This window comes from Chiroxiphia lanceolata, chromosome 3 (assembly GCF_009829145.1).
Source record: "Chiroxiphia lanceolata isolate bChiLan1 chromosome 3, bChiLan1.pri, whole genome shotgun sequence".
Lineage (NCBI taxonomy): Eukaryota > Metazoa > Chordata > Aves > Passeriformes > Pipridae > Chiroxiphia > Chiroxiphia lanceolata.
This window is the reverse complement of record NC_045639.1, coordinates 41,805,969-41,824,084: the sequence shown is the minus strand read 5'-3', so window position 1 is coordinate 41,824,084 and position 18,116 is coordinate 41,805,969. Positions and strand designations below refer to the sequence as shown.

Below are 18,116 nucleotides of genomic sequence, written 5' to 3'. Positions count from 1 at the left end.
AGCTTACTGAAGGGAACAAAGAAATGATTATAGGGCCAGGGAAAAAAATAAGGGGGAAAAAAACGAAAAGAAAACAAAGAGCCATTGACAAGAGACAAATTAGTTAGGTCTCGAGTGTCCTTCTCCATCTGATAAAACAAAAATGTCCAGAGCAACAATTAACAAAAAAAATATGAGGGGTAGGATATCTCTGTTTAGCTCCAGGTACTGACTATACACAGGGCTCTTTTTTGTTGTTGTTGTTCTCATGTTTTGGGTTATCTTGAGTCTTGGTTAATGCAGAGCTGGTTGCATGTGTGTATGTGTGTGTGTGGTGCAGTCCCCACAGGTCTGAGAGCTGTCTTTTGTGAAGGAAGGGAAGCCCTCCTGAAGGGCAGCAAAGGAGCAAAGCAGGTGCAGAGGATACAGGAATGTGCTTTGGCTGCTCCTAAGGAAACACGGCTAAGGGGTAGGAATCAATGCTGGAAAAGGACTCAGAACTAGAGGCACATCCAGCAAGTGATTAAGGTTGGGAAGACAGCACTAAATAAAACCAAGGCAACAGAAAAGGAAAGCTGAGGAGAGTGCTGCTCCTGGGCTGCTCTGGGGTACATTGGTCATCCCTGGCTCGCTGGCAGGCAGCAAGGCGGGGGAAGGATAGGCCATCCCCACGAGAGGGCTGTATGAACAACAAGGAGCTGAACGCTGTTTGGTTTTGCCACATCAAAGAGAAAGGGAATAATCTGTTCTCCACAGCATGTAGAGGTAAATAAAGAAAGACATAACGAGCTCAAGCTGCAGCACAGGAAGCTCAATACAGATGGCAAGACAAACTTTCTAATGTTGTGGACAATTGCATATTGCAGTTGCCTCCAGGGACTGAAGCATCTCCAGAACGGTAAGACACCGAGGGCTGTCAGGAATGGTTAGGGAGAGCTGATTTTTTTTCTAGGCAGCTGGGGTGCAGTGGTGTTTCCTGACAGTGCTCTTCCAACCATACTTTTGGAAAACAATCCAAACACTGTCAAGTGCTATGGCTCCATGGTGATTTTCACTGACAACAGAAAGGAAACTAGACAAAGGCTAGGATACATTTCAGTGTTCTTGCTCTCTTACTGTAGTATTTGTTTATATGTGTGGAAGTAGATGCACCTGTTCCATTCACTTTTTCTCCATTCACTTCACTGACCACCTCCTCTTGTCCTATGAATCATTGGTGTGTCCCTGAAGTGCAGCCTGAAAACCATAGGATGGGATAACCTCATGGGAACTGTTTTGGGTCCCTTTTCTGTGTGAGTGTGACTGGCTGCCCAGTACCAGGCACTGCCCCAAAGGACTGTTCATCTCTGTGGGTGAGGCACAAACGGGTGTTGGGTTCTGAGCAAAGCCCGGCCCATTTTATGCTGCCGGCTGCTGCTTAAAAGCCTGCGAAAAGACATCGTCAAGACCTGTCAGATATACAGCTAGATGCTGTTAAGTGCTGTCTGTCCTGGATAATAGATTGCTTTCTATCAGAGAAAGATCACAGAAACAAGAAATGACTCTTACCTCTTACAGTTTTGTGTTTGGAAGCAGTTGTTCTTAGCTATGTTATATCATTTACCTATATCACACCATCTCTGGTCTCACTGGAAAGTCTCCGCTTTGTTTGCAGCGATTCCTCTTTCCTTCCCTGCTGGAGTGATGGACTCAGCTGACACCCTCAAAATTGGTCTGAATTCCTTCTACTCTCCACAGCAGCTAGTGGCACCACAGGTTATACAGTCAAAGTTTGCCCAACAATCTTGTTGCTGTAGTACGAAGCAGAAAGGAAAAGCCCTATCTTTACCTTTACCTTCTGTAGTTCAAATAATTAAAATTTCTTTTGTCAGTAAACTGAGGAAACACAAATTGAAGGTGCAGAAATAAAAACATCATTTTTTTTCTGATGCAGAACTGGATTCTGCAAACCCTCATGCAGCTTGCTTCCCTGTTAACCGAAGCGTAAATGTTCTTGCGTTCAAGGCCTCTCTCCCCTGACTTGAGCTCTTCTGCATGGCTTGTCCTTCAAAAGCTGAGTGACAATAATGAATTGTCCTACTTAAACAAGGCACCTATTTCACCTCTTCACTACACTCATAAAAAAATGGCAGTGCTAAATACTCTTAAAGATCAAAGGCCCAATATGCAAAACAGGTCCTGTACACCAAACTGATGGGCTTCTCAGGGTTTTGTTGCTATGGTGCTATTGCCTTGACAAGTTAAAATATCCCTTGTCAGTCTCCATGGCAGCCTAGAGGGAGAAGTAACCATCAAAAAATAACTGAATATTTTCTTTGATGACAGCCACTGAGTGGTTAATTTTTTTTTAAGCTTTAATAACCCTTGACTTCAAGTTTGGCTATTAACCCACCAACTGATCATTAACTATACGGACTGAATGACTGATTTCCAGATGATTGGTGAAAAGCAGGATTAGTTTTTAGGGTTTTTTTCTTGAAGGACTCTAATATCTCCCACCAACAGACAGACAAGCTATTGAATCCCCCATAAGACTCCAGGGCTGAGCAGAGAGGTACTTGCAGGTTATCTGCATAGAAACACACTGCTCAGAGCTGATAAACTCACTGACGCTCTATCCTGCTTTCTAATTTAACTCAAGCCTTGCTGAGCAGCAGGAGTAACCTGACTGAATTGCTGGGGGTCACAGCTTGAGGTCTTTAATCAACATTCCCAGCTTAATCAACAGGACTTTAGCTAGACTGAAACACAAATCTGAATATTTCTGGTATTTACCCTGGTGCTTGTCCTTTTCCTACCAGGACAGCTAGTTATGGATAAATGCAATGTTGCTGCAGAAATGATCAAATGTTGATTGGGCTTCTGTTTTTTTACCCTATTCGTCTTTAAATGCCTACAGCTGAAACTTTCTAGTGGCAATTTGCTTAGGCCAGTTAGAGAATAATGTGCTAATAAACGAAAGGAGTATTTTTCTTTCATGAATAAACTATTCTGACTCAGAGTCCATATCCTAAGCCACAAGACCATCCTGCCTTTATGACTTGAGATCTGTAAGACCTAAGAAGCTGACTCTGACTCAGCAGAGGAGGGCTGGGACTGGACTGTGTTTGCTATGTGTATCTTTCTTCCGAACACAACATAGCCAGAAATAAGTTAGGAAAAAACCTCTAGTGCACTGGCCCTGATTTCTCTCTGGGGTTTTGACTGCTCCCTTTGGTATGAGAATGAATTAAGTTCGAATTTATAAATAGCAGTCTAACCACTCTTGTGCTGACAGGCACAAATGTCAGGAAATATGTAGTTAGTTCCACCGGCGCGGCATCTTTGAACTTTAATTTTAAGTACCTCTGTCATACCAGGGGAAGCAGAACAACACATCTGGAACTAAAAGGTTCCTGTTAGACTTTTTACACTAACTATTACCAGCTTTTTTCCAGATAGGAGTTTTCAGCAAAATGTTTTCTAATTCAAAAATACTGATCCCTCAAAGCTATTGTTTTTCTTGTGATAGTTACAAAAGAAAACATGCCCAGTACATTTCTCAAATAAAAGTAATAAGGAAAAAGTTATGTGTTGCATCTATATGGAAGTCTATCCTGCTTAAAAAAGAGAAAAATTAGACGAACTGGCTTTGCGACAGATGCTGCTTTCGTGTAAGGACCAGGGCCTCCATTCTCAGCCAGTTTTTTGTTCCATACCAGGGGTCCCGGCCCAGCCAAGATTCCCCACAGTTATGAATATCAAAGCATCACTTTTTTTCATTATCGACATTTAAAAAAATATTTTCTTTATTCAAATGTCTTCAATAATGTAAATAATTTTACTTTTAAGGGTTAATTAAAAAAAATCTTGAAAGCTCTGAAATTAAATATTTCCATTAACTCAAACTGCATTTTTATTGTTTGCCTGCAAATGTTTTCTATGGCTTCATTTTTGATCCCATTTTCTGACTTGAGGGACTTTTTCCATTTCAAGCAACTTCTCTCGGCTGAAAATAATAACCAGATATTTTGTGCTTGAATAAAAAATAGGATGAAATTCCAGCTAAGATAGGCTACATGTGCCTTTGGAATATGTTTACAGAGGAGCAGCACACCTGTGTTATGGTTTCAGATATAATAGCAAGGCTCTGCTGTAAGTCAGCCAGGTGAGGAGTGCTCCATCAGATTGAACATGCTGCCACCCTCCTGTAAGGAGTTTCTAGCATGAGGCTCAGCAGGACAACAAAGTGGAGAGGAATAGACAAAAACTGGGGGACAATAATTTTTCTGCGTATGTTTATTGAATTTTCCAGTTGCAGAAATGCAATCCTGTTGATTCACAGTTGGCAGGATAAATGTCCCAGTGTAACAAAAGCACCAGGTTCTCCAGCATTCATTTCTAATGCTACAATCCTGCAGAAAAATCTGTTTCTGTGCATAGGGAGGGACTGTTCCTGATGGAGGCAAAGCTCACAGTGAAGTACCAGCTGTAGCATTGGAGCCAAGAAATTGCAGATGCAGCTGCTGTTTGCCTTTCCTCATGTAGCGTTCCTACCTCCAGCCCTGCAGAGCAGTGGGATCAGGAGAGCACCAGTGACGCTGGCTGCATCCTGCACACCTGTAAATCTCCCTCCTCAGGGTGTGGCAAGCTAACACTAGAGAGGTTTTCTCAGCTCCCAGGAATGAAACAGCACCTCTGCCAATACAGTCCGTAGCAGGGCCTCAGGAAAAAAAAGCCCCAGTATAACTACAACCACCTCCACAGTCACAGCTGTCATTGCCCCTTAGGGCAGAAACCACAAAATAGCCTAGACTCAAAGCAGCAGCACTGTGCCAGCTGCATTTGCTGTGTGCCCTGGGTTGCTGAGCTGCTTGGTCTGAGCTGCTGGCTGTGGGGCTGCCAGGAGGCTGAGCTGCAGAGCTGTGAAGCTTTGGGGCTGCTGTGCAACTTGGATGTGGCACTGGATGATGGGCTGTGGGGATGGGTGGTAGGGATTGCTGGACTCCCAGGATGTAGGGCTGCACGACGCTGGGATGTGGGGATGCTGAAATGCAGGTATTTGGGGCTGGGTGCTAGGCTGTGTGTCTGCCGGGCTACAGAACTGGACATTTGGATGCAGGTCTTCTGGTGTGCTTGGTTGTGGGACTGCTGGGACACCGACCTGGGGAGATATGAGGCTGCTGGGTGGTGGGCAAAGGGAAATGTTGGGCTGGAGGGCTGTGTGCGGGCTGGATCCAAGGCCGGAGGGGTGCTGAGTGGAGGGGTGGCAGGACTGCGGAGCGGCGCGTGAGGCTGGATGCCAGTCTGTGAAAGGTGCGGGGGAGATGGGGATGAGGGGCTGCTGGGCTGGGCTGGGCGTGAGGCGGCGGCGATCCCGGGTTGCGGGGCTGGGATGCGGGGCGGCGGCGACTCCAGGATGCGGGGCTGGGATCCGGGTTGCAGCAGCTGCGGTCGCCCCCTGCTGGTAGTTCCAGCGCGGCGCCCTATAGCGGCCACTTCCCTGCACGCCTGTCCATCCCCTATTTGGCCGTTAACAGCTGCCTGAATTCACAAGGATATTCACAATATTTTTTGGGTTGCTTTGCTTTTTTGTTTTATTTTTTTTTAGGGGGGTTTTCCTTCCTTTGTGCCTAGAGCTGGCAACAGGAGCCTGTATGCCCCATGTGCGGTGTCCTGTGGTGCCATCAGGTTACTGATTTATACCATTAGCCACAGCTTAGAGATCACAGCTTCACACTCTGAGGCTAGTTGTCCACTGGCTGAAGTCACTCACAGGACACTGTATCTTGGCATCATCCTTGTTTGCAGCTTGCTGTAGCCGTCTGCAGCGCAGAGCTGTGAGCAGGCATGGCACCCAGTGTCCTCAGCACCCCTCAGGTCCAAACTGTACAGCATCCCCACTAAGCAGTATGACAAAATTGTGCTTACAGGTACATAATGGACCTAACTCTCCTTCCCCCAGGGACAGCTGGGACATATACACTGCAAGCTCCTGAGCTACCCATAGTGAGGATATTTTTCATTTCCTTAGTGGCTACTTTTGCTTCTTACTCTAAAACACCTCCACTATCAGGCATGTCCTGGTATAAGTACAAATAGGCTGTGCTGCACTCGCTTCTGGAGTTTTCCTGTACCACTTGTGCAGTGCTGGCAGCACAGCTAGACCTCAGGGGGTGAGACCTGGCACAGCATGTTTCTCAGCTCTCACATGGAGGGTTTTTTTGAAGCAAGCAAAACTTGCTACTTGAACTGCTCACAAACAGCAGGAGGAAAACACACTGGGTTCTACCCAGTTTTAATTTGCAGACCCCAGTATTTTCCAACACAGGTGCAGTCCATCTGTCACAAACTTAAGGCAACTGACAACAGGGTTGATTTCCTTAGTTCCCTTTCCCTGCAGATAACCCTTAGGGCCTGCAGACAGTAGGTTGCAAACTGTTGGTGTTGATAGATGATCTTCCTCCCCTTCCATGCAGCCTGGAGAATTGCTTGCTTGTCTCTTATTTAAACAAATTAAATATTCCAACCCCAATCAATGCTAGAGCTAATAATGGAAAGAAGAACCAGTTTAGGATCTGAGTCTCCTACCTCCTGATTCTTTCCATCTCCACTCCTCTGCTCTGGCATCCACTTCTTAGACTTTAATTTAATAAAAAATTGCACAGATGTGTCAGGGAGGAGGTGTGTGTGTGTGTGTGCAGACTCACAATGTTAACCAGAACATCTGAGCAAGGCAAGGAACAAAAAAAATCATTCCAAAGGTATCAGTGTTTCAAACTGTGGCCTTAATGCAGGGTTTGAGCTGGCAAGGTGGGGAATTACAGTCTTTTCTACAACAGGAGCACCAAAAAAAAAATCACTTTCTGCCTTTCCTACTCCTGAGAAGCTCTTCTGCCTTGGCCAGACAATATTTTCTGCATCAGCACCTCGGGATGGGAGCCACTCATAGAAAGAACCGAACACATATAGCATGAATACAGATATACAGAGCAAGAACACATTTAGTGCTGCAGAATCCTGGAGGCAAGCTTGGCTTGCAGCTCCTATATATGTGTACCAAGGTACTTGTATGTGCTGCAGTACAGACGTGTTCAAACCCTTGCACCACAAAATACTGGAGCTATTTTAAGGATGGGAAAGCATCTGGCTAGCAAACAAGCTTTGTGTGTTTGGGCCTGGCTCTTTTTAAAGCCCTGTTTCTTCCAGAATATTGGAAGTAATGAAAATGCCTGCAGTAAAATACCCGATAATCCTCTCCTCCTCAATAGAGAGGGTAAATGCATGTCATTTTCCAATTAGCTCTTGCTCTGAGCAATTATGTTGATCAAATAATTGAATAAGTGACAGGAATGTGAATTCTGGAGACAGTTAATTTCATTCATCTGCCAGTTTATAGCCTGATTTGCATGAACACATAAACCAGGCTAATGTGTTATTTATAACTCTGAAAATACAATTATAACAGTCAAACATGAAGAGTTGTGTGTGCAGAGAGGAAGGTTTCTGCTAGTAAATTATAATAACAGCATAATGAGGGAGTTTGTTCTTTCTCACCATCATGTTGGACAGGAAGGATGTGAGGCTTGTGTTTGAAGGAGTGAACAGGGTTTGTGTTAGCAATAGCAGGTGGAGCAACGGCCCTAACCTGAACATGGGGCAGAGGGGCAGCTGAAGCCTTACCCTCCTGTTCTGTGAAACATCATGTATGCACTGCCCCAGGGACTGTCAGTGAGCTCTAAACATCCCCCCAGCTCCCCATACTCTTCTCTCCAAGTGAAGATGAGCACCATTTTTGAGAGAGAAGCAGGACTGTGATCCTGGGCATGAAGGTGGGTGCAAAAGAGACGAACTAGGTGTTTCCTACTTGGGATTGGTCTTGGGTGAGCATTGTGGTGCTCTGGAAAAAGCTCCAGTCGAGTGTCCTCCACAGCAAGGTACCTGTAATAACCCTTGTGAACCTGGTCCCAATTTCCATTAAAAGCATCAATTCTGCTTGTGAGTTTTCTTTAGGGAAAATAATAGTAATTAAAAAAAACCCAAGCTTAACAGGAAAGCAAACCTGATTGATTTTCTTATTAAAGCTATCTTTAGATTGCCTTAACTTATTGTACCTTTTATCTGAACCCCCTGTAGCAACCTGGCCTACCATCCAACAGGAACTAATTAGCAGAGATATACAATAATAAAAGTAGTGAACAGGCATGAGCCATCGCCTCAAAGGAGTATTACCTGGTTGAGTGTTACACTGGCTGCAAGGAGGAAATTTGTGCAATTAATTGCTTCCTGATTAAAGGCATTTGCAGTCTGGCCCTTAAATCTTTAAGGCCTAAAAACACATACTGAGTTAAATATGGAATTTGCCCACGGTAGTCAAAAACATTGCCCCAGACAGCAGGATTCAGTGCTCTAATTTTTGGTTGGAAGTAAACACTTTCCTGTCTAAGCATCCCCAAGTCGAGTACATAGAAAGTGCTCCACTCAAAGCTAAAGGGCCACAAAAGGACTTGTGTGGGTTTAAAAGTTTCTGAAACTTACCGTTTTCCTGTGAGGGCACAATCTTACTGGCATTAATTTTACAGAGCAGGAGGCAGCAGAGGCAGAAACCCCAGGAAGTCTCAGGCTGAAAGGCTATTTAAATGGTAATAAACTTCAAGGGACAACAAAAAGTCGTGACTGATTACAGGCACACCAGGAGAGGGGCTATCTGGTGTGAAGATGGCGGGTGGTGGTGGCACAGGGGCCTTCTGCTCACTACACACATCACTTGTCACCAAGAAAACAAGATGGGGTTTAATCCCACTGGGAGGGAGGAGACCTATTTCAGGCCAGTGGACAGCAGGAAGCAAATGCTCACTGTGGGAAGTTCTGGGGTTGGGTAGTGAGGGAGGATAGTGTGTGGCAGGAGCCCAGGACTATAAGAGGCAGCACTGGTGCCACATCTCAGAACAGCAGCTGATCCGGCCTCGCTGTGCACCTTTCACTAAGTATTGTTGTTTTCCCAAGGGCATTTCCTCCACCCTAACACGGTGTCACATATTACAGCCAGTCAGATGAAGCAACTTCATTTTAGCATGTCCAACTCTATTGTTGTTGCCTCCTGGAAAGTTGCAGCAGTAGTGACTTATGGAGCCTACTGCTCCCACTGAAGAAGAGGCAGGCTTTGTTTGGGACAACAATTTGTCACACTAGAGTTGAGGTGTCCCAGAAACACACACTTTTTTGCTCATGCACTACCATTGCTCTAGTGTTGCCCTTCCATCACTGCTTTGCCAGTTGGTTTTGCTAAATTTGAAAGAAATTTACTGATGCTCCACTTATGAAAAGCACTTTAGCATCTGATTACCTCTGACTATAGGGACTCTCAAATTCAGGGGGACATACCATGCTCTCCAGTGTGTGCTTAGGTCAGAGGCACAAAGATCTTTTCTTGCAACCCTCCCAGTCCCCCTCCTCCCAAGTGACATTGTCATCAGTGAGAGCAAGCAGGGAGGTTTATAGCCTGAATTATGTTAAGTCATACACAGACGAACCAACATGCAGTTTGGCCTCCTTCCTCCACAAAGCCAATCTGGCACCTCTGCTGTAGAAGTTATATTGTGGAGTGGGAAAACAAACAATCTTGCCAATTGTTAGTGAGGCGGAAAAAAAGCAGAATGGGAGCTGCTTATCAGAGACCTGCATTTTGAGACAAAAATTCACTGAGTCCTGAGGAAGGAAGGATTCTCTGCAGAGCTTTAAGTACTCTCCTGACAACCCCATCCTGCAGGAGCTGGGGCTGGGAGCTAGGCCCCTTCCTATTGTGAATACTGGGTCTGAAGAACTGAAAATGAACATAATAGGAATCCCCAGACTGCAACAGTGCTATAAAGCTATAATTAAAACAAAACAAAGCAAAACACATTAGTCTGAATGAATCAGCGTGGCACAGACTGTAGTCTATGAATTGTGATTTTTAGGAGCAGTAAGAATGACTGAAAACTCAGGGAACTCAAAGACCAGAAGTGTGGAAAAGTTTGAGGCAAAGTTTTCCATCACTCCATAGGCAGGTTGGGGGGGCATTTGAACTCAGATCTTAATTTTGCTCAAGTCTGCAGGTGTTTAGATTCACATGCCTCATATCACAAAGAATTTGACTAACTCTCTCACCTTCATGAGCATTTTAATTTTATCTTGATCAGCTTTCTGGAAGGACAGAGAAAGAACTGTGTGTTGGTGCAATTAGCTGATGAGCTGTATGCTTTTTTTTTTTTCTTTAATAACTTAACATCATCATTAATCCAAGCATCTCCAAGGATTTCCCAAGCAGCAGTGAAGTTAGCATTACCTGCTCTTCTCCCTGGTTCACCTTCCTAGTGCAATACATTCAATAATCACATGTCAACATATCAGCACATCTGAACAAGATTTCCAACAGCTGCAGGGCCAAATTATATTTTGGGCAATCTAAGCCAATGCCTCAGAGCCCAGCTCCTGCCATAACGTGAGGAGATTAATTTCTCAGCTTTCATACTTGCTTTTAGCTCTTGTACTGGTCTATGAGAACAAATTGAATGCAATCCTCTCTGCTTGCCTGTACAGCAGGTGCCTGTTTTCCCTGTGCCGAGGTGATGCTCACCAACACAGAGTTCCTGTGGGCCCCCGCTGGTCACCCTGCCCATCACAGCTCACTTCCAGTAACTTGGGGAGCAGGTTCTGTCCAACCTCTCATATTATCTTCTGCTTATGTGGGAACTGGGATGCTCAGGCCATCAAAAGGAATCCAGCTACTGCATGGGGAGGGAGAGAGAATAAATACCACAGGGCCACAGAAGGGTGATCTGAAATTGCCTTAAAACTGCCCTGATCAGTCACATAAACCATTGGGAAGGGTAATACTGCTCCCAGGTCAGCACAGACCAGGCCTCTTGCTAGTACTTTCTCTCTGATGTGTCAAACAGAGCACATCTGTAGCAGAGAATCTAGTTCAGCTTGTAACCCTGAAGTTGAGAACTGTATTACAGGGCACGTTGAGGCCACTAAAGCTTTATTAGCAAAGTTTCCCAAATACACAAGAGGTAAAAACTCTGTGTCCAAGGTGGCTCAATCAAATTCTGACCAATTACTCCAGTCATCCATTCCTTTGAAATGATAAAGAGTGTAAATCTATTTTCCCCACAATTTGCAATGTTTCTCCACTACTTTTCAGAATTTGTAGGGAGTGAATGCATATCACAATCCTTCAACGTGTGAGGAAAAAGATATGGCTACAGCCTGTGCTCACAAAGCTGCTTAACAGATAAGCCCCATCCTGGATTTGATTTTCTTCAGAGAAAATACACTGAAGAGTCTGCAGAACTATTAACGTTTTTAAGTAAAAGGTAACCCAATTAAATTGTACGAGTTGTACAGCAGAGGGAATATAACGAATGTGTAAGTTATGAAGACTGGTGGTGGGGACCTTCCACGTTACTGTGCTGGAATGCAAAGCTGCACTGTGAGCATGAAGTCTCATAGGAATTTCAATCCAATATTGAAGTAAAACAACAAGAGGACACACAGGCTTGAGTTTGAGAAGTCATTAAGCTGAACATCTTACAAGTGAAGGTGGGACAAGCGACTTTTCACATCTCTGCAGGGGCTTGAGGTCTAGCAGAGTGTTTCTCACGCAGAAGAAAAGTCACATGTTGGTACATACCTTTAGGAAAAGTAGAAAGGCAAAATACTCTGCAGAATGCCTGCCAATGGTAAAGAAACACAGCAGGAAAAGAAAACATGAAGAATTAAAAAATGAACAGCACAAGAATTAGAAAATGCAGAAGTAAAGCACTACCAAGGAAGGAAAAAGAGCTGAGCCTAGCATTTGAACCATTCACTGCAGCATCTTCATCCCCCAGCATGCAACCAAAACATGCCAAGCCACGCTGCAAGGCAGCACAGCTTTACTGCCCGTGCCTGTCCACAGCTTGCTGAGGTTTCAGTGCACAAAGCTCCATCTAGTGAGAAGATGGGTTGTACTGCTGCACATTCAGCATTCAAGTTAAGTATGGATTGACTCCAGCCACAAAATAATGTCTGGAAGGTAACAAACCCTAAAGGGTTACGCTGCCTTGGTGTTGATAATACCTCACACACCGGAAGTCCCATTAGACTAAAGTACAGCCTGTACTCAATCCGAATCAGATATAATGTCAAGAAAACATTTTCTTCCAACTTCACTCAAGTGACTTCGTAAGAATGTAACTGAAGTGACATCACCTGGCTTTCATCACTTGGCTGCCGCTTACATCTCCCTCACAAAGGACTGATCTGAAGCTCTTTGACTTCACTGGAAATTTATTAAGTGGACTCCAACTGTGAACTGTCCTCTTTCTGATGGTGATGCAATAAAAACCAGAAACACACCACTACTGTCATATGGCTAGAAGTTTTAATACATGGTCTTCATTGTTCAGCAAAGTTATTGCATTAAATCCTTACATAAGTTCATCTGAATTAAAAAAAAAAATCTTCATTTTACACATCACAATTTTTTCACAGCAGCTAAAGGAAACCAGATTTTATATGCAGTTGTGTAAAGAAAAAAATCCCCAACAACCTAGTTCTTTCTCAAATCAACAAAACTGTTATCATAATTTTTTTCTGTTAACTGAACTAACAAAGCATGTTTCATTTAATTGCACACCATTTCTTCATATTATTGTTTTTCTTTTACTATGACTTCAATAGATTCACAAGTTACAAAATATCAATGCTACCTAGTGCAGTTTATACAAATCCACAGGTGTGTTTGAATTGCAACAGGCACAAGAACAGAATATATGATGACCCAAATGAAATGCCAGATTCCCTGATCCATCAAAACCAACATCATTGTAAGCCCACTGCTCCATGGATGACAGCAAAGACAAAATCAGTAGGCTCTGTGTGCTATAAATAGATTGATGAAGGGCTCAGTGACAGAGGCATAACAGAGCACATGGTAGAATTACATTCTACATTTTGTCCTCTGATGAGAGTAAGCACCAGCTTGAAATAGAAGCATGAATAGGGCTCTTTTCCTATTCAATCTTATGTCAATGCTGGGAATCAGGAAGCTATAATTCAGCTTGTTATGTAAAATCCTCAAGCATTGCCATAATCAGTCTTGAGTCCCAGATCTTACCCTTCTCTTACACACACACACACACACACACACACACACAGAGACAAAGGCTCATCTGTATTTATTCTGCTTTCTTCTGCTGCAAAGAAAATAATGAAATATACCTGTGTTCTTAAAAAAAAAAAAAGCCATTCCCTCTCCCTCTCCTCCAAAACACCCATCACCACAGAGAGCTCTCACTTATAATCCACTTGAAAGTACTTCTCAGATTGCTATCTTGGCCCGCTTTCAACAGATGACAGGGATTGTATCACTTTGCTATACTTCACTAGGTTATGGTATCAAAAATAGTTCACTAGTGAAATAACCCATGGGGCTCTCTCTTGGACATAACATGTTCACGTAAGTTCTAACTCTCACTGTCCCCGTCCCTTAAAACAAAACTAGAGCTATTTCAGTGGGTTTCAATCAGTTTCAGCTAGGAGCAATGAGTTAAGTTACCCTTTGGAAACATTTTGTATGACTTCCATGATTTGCTAGCAAAATGCCCACACACTGAAAAGCAAGTGAGCAGCGGCAGTAGGATGCTTTGCAAAATCTGACAGTTCAAAAGGCATTCAAAGAGCAAGAGAACAAAAATCAGCCACTGAAGTGAAAACTGCACTGAACTAGCACTGTGAAAATAGGCAGAAATGAAGAAGCTCCAGTATAAGCAGTTATGCAGAATGTTTTACTAGTGACATCTGTTGTTTGTTCGGGCAGTCACAAGGCATTCATTAACACAATATAAATTGCAAAAGCTTTAATTCAAAAGTGCTAGAGGAACAGGATACTCAATTATTACAGTAAAGAACACTTACTGAGGGACTAGTACAAGGTTATTTAGCTGTAACATGATTTTCTCACAAATAAGAAAGTTTGTACCAAAGGGGAAGAAGTTTACCCAGCTCAGAAGTTGATGCTGACAGCTTTCTAAAGCCAGCCTTGACACAAGACTTGGCTTATTTTATTTTCACAGACATATACTGCACCAGACAGCCACCACCATTCAATCCAAACATACAAGCAGTTGTATAAACTTCCCCCATTAACATCAGAGTTCCCAATCAAATTCTTGTGATTTCTGCAAAAAAGGCAGTTCTCACTGGTTATTGCTGTACTACAGGAAATGATAGCATTTGCAGGAGACTCTGTATTTTGGAGTTCACATCATTTACCAAAAGCCTCAACACAGTCTCTTTATCAGGTGCTGCTTCTGTACAGCAAAACTAGCATTCTGTCTCTTCCAAACAAAACAGTACCTTCAGACTCTCTCCCTGCCTTGCAAGTCTCAGGAACATTTAGGCCTCTTCACTCTGGTTTCTATTAGCAGATAAAGGCCCATAATGCATTTATGACAGCACCTCAAGAAACAGTGCACGCTTCATTCAATGGACATGACCCCAATGAAATCTATGAGAAAACATGGAAGAGGAACACAGAGAGTAAGGGAAACAGTTTATTCTCGCTCCTCTTGAAGGGAACAAATGGTTCTGACAGCAGGTTTGTTTTCAGAGAGCTGCAATTTAAGCTGACAGGCCAGCTTATTAAAAGAAGCCCCTTCACCCAAACACCAAAACTTATACTGAAAACATTTTTAATTTAGATCTGCCTCTGAAATGAAGATAATCTGAATATTACAAAAATGGAAAAGTCTGCATTGTTATCACACAAATCACACTGTGCAAACTCATGTCATTTATCTGCAGTGCTGAGTCACATCTGGATGGTGGACGTGCCTCACCGAATACCACGCACTGGGAGTGCTCCAGCACTTCCCCTCCTACCAGAACTCTGCCTTAAAGAATTCCTACAGTGACATGATGAGAATTGATCTTTTCCTGTCATATGCTGTACATATATTTAAGACTTTCACAGACAATTAGCCAAAAATTGTGTATTACAGTTATTTCCCAAATCACAAACACTACAAAAGCCCTTCTTACAGGATATGCCATCCGAGGACATGAGACCTCGACCTTCTCACTTTCCCAGCCCCCATCCACCAAGTAAAGCATTGCATGCTTGCAGGCATCGATTCTAAATCTTCAGCTTCTGGAATGCAGCAGTTAACAGTTCTGCATTTTTCAGGGACTCAAAAAAAACCCCATTGAGTTCATATATTCAATGTACAACATTTTCAGTAAGTGCTTCCACACCCTGTCCACAGGACCACTTCACACCACAGAGGTGGTACTTTCCGGATTTACACGCATCAATCTTGAAGCATTTCTCAGATCCTGTAGCTGCTTGGCTGGCTTTCCAACTCCTTCCTCAAATCTTTTTTCCACAACAGGAAGGACAGTTTCATACAGGAAAGAGGCGTTCTGCCTAATGAATGCCTTTTTCTCAGGGTCCTGTTCACACCGTAAACTGTAATCAACATGCTGGACGGCCACCAGGATGATTTCCACGAGACTCTCCAAAAGAACCATATGCAGCTCTGGAAAGTAAAGCTTTAAAGCTTCCTCCAAGAAGGCCATAGTCTGCTTAGTGAAAGCTACTACAGTATAACTAAGGTTGACCCAGCAGTCATCACCTGTGTATTGGTCAAAATTGCCCACCCCACAGCTCCTCATCTCCTCCCTGAGCTTCCCCAGTGCCTCTGGAGTCATTAGGTTCATCTTTCTCCACATCTCCTCAGAGTTGCGGTGCTTGGTGGCCTCAATGATGATATCCTTGTAGCTCTGTAAAGCACCTTTGATATCCTTCACCAGAAGGGCATGAATGATAAAGGTGAGATCCAGTCCAATCTCGCTAAGCTGCTTGCAGTGCTCTTTAGCTACCTTGGGTATTAACGAAAAGCAAAGGATGTTATTAGTGTGCAGGCCCCTTTTATGTCTTACCAGTTTATCAAATTTATCATTGTCAGAAAAGTGAGAAGTGTTATTCATACTTCACATGTTTCCCGTGCTTTAAGAATCTCCTTATTAATGAGAAAGTAATAACTGAAAGATAAACCCTGACTGCAAAAATACTCTGCACAATTGCATTATAACCCGCTCACACACCCATAACCTGAAAAAGTTAGTCTTGCCAAAAAATATGGAAATGTAGTCCAGGACACCCTTGGAAAACAAAGAGAAAGTCTTGATGTACTTATAATTCAAATATAACTCATCTAAACTTTAGGATCTCCTACTGGTTAAAGGCAAATTAAGAATAAACATATTTTGCATTTCCAATAAAGGTAAGGTTTTTCTTGCTGTGTATTTTTAATCTTAACGCCTTCCTCTGTTAAATTGAAAAAAACCAAACTAACCTCAAATGAATATTAACCTTTCAACGCAGGAAACATCTCTGGAGACCTGCTTAAGAGTCAATAGCTAAACTCGGGTTAGAAAAGATGATTTAAAGCTTTGCAGCCTTTGTTTTGACTTTCGTGTCCCACCACCCTCTTGGAACCTCTTACCTTGACGCACTCTGCTGCAGTTGACAAACTCTCTTTGCTATCAAATACTTGCTTACTGAAGGCATCGACAAACATCCTCATGGAAGAGCGGGCCCAGACAACGAAGGCCGAGTAGCAGCCGTTGTTGCCAGCGAAGTCCGTCTCAAACTCTCTGGCCGTCTCTAGAAGGCTGGTGAAGAAGACGTGGCAGAGCTTGTGGATGTAGAGCAGCGTGGCACCCTCGATGCGCAGCTGTCGGATGGCCGTCTGCACCGCGGCTGCCCGGTTCTTCAAGAAGAGCTCACAGGCCTTGGTGGACTGTCCCAGGCGAATGAGCTGGGACACAGCTCGGCGGGTGGCCCGTGGCCCTCCTCGCAGCGACCGGTCTGGAGACAGCTCGAACACCAGCACGTCTGTGAGCTGCCGGACCCGCTCGTCGACCTTGGCCCGCAGCTCCTTCACGGGCTGGCTCACAGGCTTGTCCCCCAGGTACTCATTGAGTTTATCCAAGAGGTCCACTGCCCCCTCGAAGTCCCGCTGTGCAATGCAGACATCCAGGTCCTCAGGCAGCTCCTGGATCCACTCAAGTGAGAGGTCTACAACCTCCTCCTCAGCAGAGGGCTCTTCCTCCTCCTCTTCCTCCTCATCCTCATCGAAGGGGTTGGTGGATTCGGGGGGTGTTGGGGCAGGCCGGGGCAGGGCCTCCTGCTCCAGGCGCCGCTTCTCGCTGAGGGCCCGGTTGCGCTTGGTCTCCTCCAGCACCTCCAGCCACTCCTTCTTGATCTTGGCGTTTTCAGCCTGAAAGATGCGGCTCTCAGGGAACATGAGCAGCTTGAACATGTCCTTCATGGGCGGGTTGTCCTTGACGTTGACCACAGCCAGCCCGTCGAGGGGGTACAGGGCGTCGTAGCGGTAGGCACCGCGCCGGTTGGGCAGCGCGGTGGCCACGAGCAGGCAGTCGTTCATGAGGAAGGCATGGACCCGCTGGATCTGCGCCATGTGGTCCGCGTCGTACTCCACCAGGTCCCCGTTGTACACCAGGTACTTGCCAGGGCTCTCAGGCAGGAGGTCGCGGCAGCCCTCCACCTTCTCCAGGAGGGTGGTGAGGGTGCGCTGCCGCCCCTCCTCGCTGGCCGCCGCATCCTTGGCCGACAGCGGCAGGAAGGGGTCGGCGGCGGCGGCGCGGCGGGCGCCCAGCGCGGGGTCGTCGCGGTCGGCCTGGAGGAGCAGGGCCTGGGTGACGGCCTCCATGATGCCCTTCTGCTCGGTGAGGATGTGGCTGAGCTGGTACATCTCGCTCTCCAGGTAGCTGATCTCCCGCGCCGTCTCGATGAACTGCCGGTAGTTCTGGTACACGTTGCGCTTCAGGCTCTGCGCGGTCTCCTCGCTCAGCGCCTGGATGCGCTGCCGGTGCTCCTGCAGGTCCCGATCGCCGTCCGACTGCTGCGACAGCTGCTTCACGTACTCCCCCGCCGCGAAGCCGCCCGACTCCAGCTGCCGCCGCAACCGGCTCCCGCCGCCGCCGCCCTCGCCCAGCGACAGCGCCATGGTCCCGCCGCTCCCGCCGCCCGGCACCCGCCTCCCCGCCGCCGCCGCCTCCGCTGCCGCCGCCGCCAGGGAGAGCGCCGCGCCTGCGCCGCGCAG

The 18,116-nt window shown here is 45.3% G+C and overlaps 1 protein-coding gene and 1 long non-coding RNA gene across 2 annotated transcripts; both read right to left on the bottom strand.

Annotated features, from left to right (window-relative positions):
- Nucleotides 1–5,752: 5,752 nt before the first annotated feature.
- LOC116784667 lies at nucleotides 5,753–11,653 on the bottom strand. Its single transcript, XR_004356195.1, has 3 exons — nucleotides 11,636–11,653; nucleotides 10,108–10,143; nucleotides 5,753–5,861 (listed from the first exon to the last, which is right to left on the bottom strand). It is a non-coding gene; the product is annotated as an uncharacterized LOC116784667 (long non-coding RNA).
- Nucleotides 11,654–12,348: 695 nt separating this feature from the next.
- EXOC8 (exocyst complex component 8) lies at nucleotides 12,349–18,036 on the bottom strand. Its single transcript, XM_032682627.1, has 2 exons — nucleotides 16,494–18,036; nucleotides 12,349–15,867 (listed from the first exon to the last, which is right to left on the bottom strand). Exons 1-2 carry the CDS (start codon nucleotides 18,018–18,020, stop codon nucleotides 15,259–15,261), a joined length of 2,136 nt encoding a protein of 711 aa, XP_032538518.1. The 5' UTR covers nucleotides 18,021–18,036; the 3' UTR covers nucleotides 12,349–15,258.
- Nucleotides 18,037–18,116: the final 80 nt, after the last annotated feature.